At 37.3% G+C, this 7,687-nt stretch overlaps 1 protein-coding gene across 1 annotated transcript in view; it reads left to right on the top strand.

The window, feature by feature from the left end:
• The first annotated feature begins 2,339 nt into the window (after nt 1–2,339).
• LOC120913924 (neuronal acetylcholine receptor subunit alpha-7-like) overlaps nt 2,340–7,687 on the top strand; it is a 252,605-nt gene continuing 247,257 nt past the window's right edge. The window contains exon 1 of the mRNA XM_040324284.1: nt 2,340–3,025. Coding sequence (XP_040180218.1) covers nt 2,947–3,025 — 79 coding nt within the window. The 5' untranslated portion in view covers nt 2,340–2,946. The remainder of the gene's footprint in view (nt 3,026–7,687) is intronic.

Below are 7,687 nucleotides of genomic sequence, written 5' to 3'. Positions count from 1 at the left end.
CCCGGGGGGTGCCGCAGCGGCACTTCGCGGCGGCAGATGATGGGATGTGGGGTTCCAGCACCTTGTACCTCTGAACCTTTTTACATTACACAGTACTTTGCACCTCTGGACCCATTTACATTACACAGAACCTTGCACCTCTGGACCCCTTTACATTACATAGCACCGCACCTCTGGACCCTTTTACATTACACAGCACCCTGCACCTTTGGACCCCTTTACATTACACAGCACGCTGCACCTCTGGACCCCTTTACACAGCACCCTGCACCACTGGGCCCCTTTACATTACACAGCACCGCACCTCTGGATCCCTTTACATTACACAGCCCCCCACAGTTTAATACACAGACACCCCCCTAACAGTTCTGGACCCCCTGCATGTTACACTGGGGGGAGACGTGACATGCGTCCCACGGGCCACCGTGGGCAGTCGCGCCCCATCGGCGGCCCACCAGACATATGCCCGGTATGCCATATGGCCAGTCCGGGCCTGGCCAGGACAGTACAAATACCCTTTTTTGGAAAGTAGACAGTGCAAGCAATTTATTAAGAGGCATAAAAAGTTTTATGAAGTTGTTATATTTTTTGGCACAATTTTTGGGGGGAAAATTTATAAATATATAGTTTTTTTTATATACTGTCACAAGTTCAGTATAGCATCATCATATGGCTGGTATGGTGGTGATCATATCAGGGATACTGTTAGGTAAACATTCATAATCTTTTTTTTAACTATTTATTTATTTTTTGTAAATTTGTTATAATGTTTTTTTACATACTCTCATCAGAGTAGTCCTGTGTCACCATATTGACACTGTACATAGTACATTGTGGTGCCTGCTCAAGTTGCCGGCCAGCAGTAAAATTACTGTTGGCCAGTCGGTGAATTTGCTGTCACGTGATGCTGCAGCCCTCTTCTATTTACTTTTTGCTTGGGGTCCTTCTCTAAATGTCCACTTTACTGTCTGCACAATGTGGACGCTTCCCATTGGATCACCGCAGATGGGGTTCTGAAGTCATCACAGGGTACCAGTGGTTTTGGGGTGTAATCACAGTGCTGTATTAGTGGTAAAAAAAGGTTGTCAGTATAGATTACAGGAGTTGGGAGGGAGGGGTGGTAGAAAATGTTATCCCAGAGTGGGGCTATCCCAGACTCTGGTCCGGCCGCATCTGGAGTATGCTGTCCAGTTCCCTGATGTAAGGGAAGGCTCTCTGGGGACCCTAATGTAAGTAGGGGCTCTTTGGAGACCCCGATGTAAGGGAAGGCTCTCTGGGGACCCATATGTAAGTAGGGGCTCTCTGGAGACCCTGATGTAAGGGGGGGCTCTCTGAGGACCCTGATGTAAGGGGAGGCACTCTGGTGACCCTGATGTAAGTGAGGGCTCTCTGGGGACCCTGATGTAAGGGTGAACTCTCTCGGGACCCTGATGTAAGGGGGCTCTCTGGGGACACTGATGTAAGGGGAGGCTCTCCAGGGACTACTCATGTAATGAGGCGCTCTGGGGACCCTGATGTAAGGGTGGGCTCTCTGGAGACCCTGATATAATGATTATATATAGTGTAATATATATAGATATATATATAGCTATATATCTGTATATATATATATATATATATATATATATATATATATATATATATATGTATATATATACACACACACACACACACATGTATATTATATACATGTGTATGCCCGTCCAAGAGCATGGCTTTCTTTACTTCACTGCTATGGGCTCTAGCCTCAGACCTTTTGTAGACCTAGCAACTCCCCTGCTGGTGACCCCCCAATAGGGATAAAACTTTTCCGCGCAAGGGAACAGTGAAAGACATGAGCCTATTCACTAAAATTTGAAGAAAAGCAGTTTAACCTTAAACTGCATAGAGGGTTCTTTACGGTAAGAGCGGTAAGGATGTGTAATTCTCTTCCACAAGCAAAGGTTTCAGCAGGGAGATAACTTCACAAAACGATTAGATAGGCACCTAAATGACCACAACATACAGAGATATACAATGATAATATTGACATAAAAGCACACACATAGGTTGGACTTAATGGACATGTATCCTTTTTCAACCTCACCAACTATGTAACTAGGTAACTAAGTAAAATATAAACTCCTTCCTGGCAAAGAGCTGCAATTTATTTCATTAAGTAAGTCCTCATTTAAACTTCTCTTTTTTTTTTTTACCGAATAAAGCTTTTATTTTAACAAGATAAAGCAGGAAAAAGTACAGCCAAGACAGTAACAAGATTTCCAGGCATCAGTTTTATTAAATGAAACTTAGCACCCCATAAAGTAACTTAAGATAAAATCACGCACCATTGATTATGCAATATTCTTATGCAATGTAAAATCTATCCAATATTTTAAGTGAAATACATAGAGTATGTATGTGCGTATATCTTGCCAAGAAATTAACCTGTTTAAGCTAGTAGGGCTCTAAGCAATTTGTGCTAGTAACACTGCTGACCCATCTGATGACTAAGAGGTTGTAGAGAACAGTAAAAAGAGAGAGCAGATCTGACTCCTAGGTGTATAAGCTGCTTTGTGCTCCAGAGCTCTGAGCATCCTTTACTCTCTCCAGTCTTCCCCATGCAGCATGCTCTTTACATACACAGCAAAGCACTGACATCCCTCTTTATCCAATGAACAATATCTATTGGCTCTTTTTATCCCTCTTGCTTGTTATTTCTATCTGTAGTGAAAAGAAGAATATCCAGTGTTACCTGCCTAGCACGATTTATGCAAGATTCAGAAATGTAGCAACAGCTGGAAGTTTATGTCACCTGTGGGGTACAATGTTTTACTGTTCCTGCTGCTTTTTCAGTGAAGATGCTTTATTTAGACAACAGCTAAAAAAGATTCAGTGCTGGATCTATATCAACTCAGTGTGTGAATTGCATTGACTTCATCTCCCTAGCCCTGTATTGCTAATACAATGCTTTTGGAGAACTGTCTGAGATTTCTAGCTTATGGTTTTTACCTATGGATTTTTCTCTTTCTGACCTTCCTCAGAGGTAAGTACTTATGTGATTATTTTGTCAGCTTTTTGCTTTCTTTTGTTCATAGGAATGCATGCAGTACACATTACTGTTGAGGTAATGGGACACAAACTAAAACCTTCATTGATTATTTACAGGCAACTGGGACATTGTGACCTGTAGCTCAATGTCGGTGTGAAGGAATTTAAAACCACTTTTTAGGAACCTTATGATTTATGAATGAGTCTTTGGGTTAAAGGTGTGCAGTTATTTACCACTATTGCAACAACAGTTTTTTTTTTTTTCAATTAATATGGACATTAATATCATTTTATTATGTTAATTCCTGTTTTTACTTTCACATGTATTTTTAATTTTCTTCAAATTAATATGAAGATTAAGTGACAGTGATTGGGTCAAAGCATAACATTGCTATGGTTTGTTACAAAAATTCATTCGTATTTATAGTGTTAACATTTTCTTAATAAACACTTGCTGCAACTACCCAATCAACCTAAGTAGTGTTATAGTTTGCTCAAATACTTGTCACCATCATGTTTTATGAGCAGCTTTGTCTGTAATTGTGCAGAATAATACTGTAAAACCTTGGATTGTGAGCATAATTCGTTCCAGAAACGTGCTTTGATCCAAAGCACTTGTATATCAAAGCAAATTTCCCAATAAGAAATAATGGAAACTCAAATGATTCGTTCCACAACCATTTATTCATAGGTCCATCAGTATATAGTCCATATATAAAGATTATAGCATTATAACCAGGTTGTGTAACCATAAAATGTCCATCCACAAATGGAAGCCTCCACAAGGGGATTAGAAGCAAAATCAAGCAAAAGCTACAGCTATTTTTTTTAATAAATTTTGACTTGATATACAAGTAGTGTCATGTCACAACTTAGTATAAAAGAGAAGAGAGGCGCCTCTAAGTGTAGAAATATGTTGCTAAATGTTGTTCCTTTATTAAATGGAACCATATTGCTACACTTAGAGATCACTTGGACCTAGACATCTTTTGGACATCACTTGTATATCAAGTCAAAATTAATTTTAAAAAAAATTAGCTTGTCTTGCAAAACGCTTTCAAATCAAGATTTTACTGTATAAAAAAAGACAGGATAAAAACATGATATACAAAAAAACTCTACAAGTATACTATTATCAGAATCTTGGTCTTTAAATGTGGACATTACTATGAATAAAGACAGGCTAAAACATATTATACTAAAAACTCTTTACAACTATACTATTATGAGAATCTTGGTCTTTAAATGTGGAGAATAATATAAATAAAGACAGGATAAAAATATATTATACAAAAAACTCTACAAGTATACTATTATCAGAATCTTGGTCTTTAAATGTGGAGATTAAAATAAATAAAGACAGAATAAAAACATATTATACAAAAAACTCTACAAGTATACTATTATCATAATCTTGGTCTTTAAATGTGGAGATTAATATAAATAAAGACAGGATAAAAACTCTTTACAAGTATACTATTATCAGAATCGTGGTCTTTAAATGTGGCGATTAATATAAATAAAAACAGGATAAAAAACCTATTATACTAAAAACTCTTTACATGTATACTATTATCAGAATCTTGGTCTGTAAATGTGGAGAGCAATATAAATAAAGATAGGATAAAAAATATTATGCTAAAAACTCTTTACAAGTATACTATTATGAGAATCTTGGTCTGTAAATGTGGAGAATAATATAAAGATAGGATACAAAAAAATATATACATTATACTAATAACTCTTTACATGTATACCATTAGCGTCTTTGAATTTCTTTTACTTTTTAAGAAAAATATTGAACAACACACAATTTATTATAGAGGAGAGTCTACAACTCAGATTTGCATGGCTATAAGAAAAGTTTTAAACAGTTTAAAATATAATGTGCATATGTGTGAATTTGCTACAAATGCAGTAATCTTACTATTAGATATCTGTGCATTGCATTTTGCCACTGTTTTCTATACATTTTTTTTTCTGTAGACATATAATACATACATACGCTAAGTCATAAAATCTGGAAAAAAGGAACATTAATACATAATTTGAGTTGTTTTCTATAGCATCCAATCAGAATTTGTGTTTCATTTTTAAATAAATGAAAAGTGAAACCTGATTGGTCAACTCTTCTGTGCTCTTTTTTATTCTTGAGTTTTTATGAATTAATCCCACCGCTGTGTGTGGTGGACTTTTTGTTTCACTACAGAGTTTTCAAGGATTCCCTTTGTTCAGAAAGGTTTTAAAAACATACATGTACACAAGTGTAACATGGATATTTATATATCAAAGTTCTCCATCAAGTCATTGTATTTGGATGGTGATATAATTCTTTTTATTTTTTCATGAGAAATAAGAAGGTATAAGTAGTATCTTTTTGCTGCCATTTTTCAGAAAACGCTGATTCCCTGACTATAGTAATGCATGAGTTTCAATGCATCCTGTTGCATTCAGAGACAGCTAGGCATTTTCAGAAGGAGCCATGGCAGCCTTCATATTTCTTTCATGAGAGGTGTACTTGGGGTGGAGCTGGGGTGTATATTCAGAGACTGGTGTTGAACCACACCACCTCTGGAAGATTTACCCCCCTTCATTACCAGGCCATTTTTTGCAATACGGCACTGTTACTTTAACTTACAATTGCACTGTTTTGCGACACTGTACACAAATAAAATGCATTTCTTCCCCCCCCCACAAATAAAGCATTCTTTTGATGGTATTTGATCACCTCTGCAATTTTTTTTTTGCACTAGAGACAAAGAAGGCCTGACAATTTTGAAAAAACAAAACAAAAAAAAACGTTATTTTTTACTTTCTGCTCTAAAACACATCCAATAAATAAGAAAAAAAAATCACAATTCTTCATCAATTTAGGCCAATATGTATTCTGCTACATTTTTTTTGTAAAAAAAATCCCAATAAGTGTATATTGATTGGTTTGCACAAAAGCTCTAGCGTATACAAACTATGGGATATATTCTTTATTACATTTTTATATATATATATTTTTATTACTAGTAATGGCGGCGATCAGTGACTTATAGCGGGACTGCAATAGTGCAGTGGACAAACCATACACCTAAGTGACACTTTAGACACTTTTTTGGGGACCAGTGACATTAATACAGTGATCAGTGCTAAAAATATGCATTGTGACTGTACTAATGACACTGGCAGGGAAGGGGTTAACATCAGGAGCGATAAAAGGGTTAACTGTGTGCTTAGCTAATGTTACAGTCTTGTATGGGAGGTGCTTTTACTAGTGGAAGACATGGATCGGTGTTTCTGCTTTACAGAAACACAGGATCCATGTCTTCTGTACAGACAGAATTACAATCTATAACAACGGGAGGGAGCCGCCGGTGGCGCACACGCGTGCCCAAAGCCCGAACGTGCAGAATCAGGTATATATGGTGTCGACACCCTGTAGCAGTAAATCTGCTATGGGGCAGTCGGCAAGTGGTTAATCATTTACTTTTAAGTGTCAAGATGGCTCTTCTGTCTCACAATACTGTAACTCATTTAAATATGTTCTGTTTGAAACCTATGGTACTTTATGTTCTTGCTCATAATGCAAGAAACCATTTAGCACAAAATGCCACAGTGAAAGGTTTAAAATATTTATTGTATGTCCAAGAAACAAAAACAAATAATTATTCTGAATTTATTAGCCAATAACGCTATTATACTGTTTAAGTCATAGAAAATATTTACAATTACAATGATAATACAAAATACAATTTATAATTCGATATAAAATGTATTACATAGGCCATGCACGACTGATATGAGAGAATTGGGCAAAATTACTAAAGGAATATGGACCATTCACAAATTGTTCCCCTGCACATGATTCAGTATTCACAGTAATCATTGCTTTACATTTTTCACTAAGCTTTACTCTGTGAACATTCCCTTTACTAATTTGTCTAAACGGGTATGTTGGTGGAAAACTCAAGCACTGCATCCCTGTAAAGTATATAGCAAAAAGAACTCAAGTTCTTTTTGCAGTGTTTCTTTGCTAAATCAATCCCAAAGTTTTAAAGAGCAGTGGCAACAATAGTTGGAACTGGCCCATGTACGTATATGTTATAAAAGACATTTACTCCAAGAATTACACTGGAAACGTATTGTGCAAAATGTGTCAAATGCGCCATTTGGTTTCTCAAAGAGAATCAGCCACAACTGAGCTTAAGCAAATACTCATAGGTAGATTCAGAAAGAGTTAGGCCGGCTTATCTACAGATAAGCCGACCTAACTCTGAATCTGCACCGACCTATGTTTAAGTGTATTCTCTAACAGAGATACACTTAAACATATCTAAGATACGACGGCTTGCGCCGTCCTATCTTAGATTGCAATGTTGTTGATGGCCGCTAGATGGCGCTTCCATTGCGGCTGGCGTAGATTATGTAAATGAGGGGATACGCTGATTCACGAACGAACGCCAGGCCGACGCAGTCGAATTACGTCGTTTCCGTAAGCGATAGGCCGCCTAAAGTTAGAGCTATGCTCTAGTGGACTAGTAAAGGCCGCCGTTCCCGCCGCGAAATTCGAAATTTTTACGTCGTTTGCGTACGTCGTCCGCGAATCGGGATTTACGTAGTTTACGTCCACGTCGAAATCAATAGGCCTGTACGCCGTACTTAGCCGCAA

The sequence above is a fragment of the Rana temporaria genome, chromosome 1 (assembly GCF_905171775.1).
Source record: "Rana temporaria chromosome 1, aRanTem1.1, whole genome shotgun sequence".
NCBI classification, from domain to species: Eukaryota; Metazoa; Chordata; class Amphibia; order Anura; family Ranidae; genus Rana; species Rana temporaria.
The sequence above is the reverse complement of the archived record's forward strand: the minus strand, read 5'-3'. Positions and strand labels throughout refer to the sequence as shown.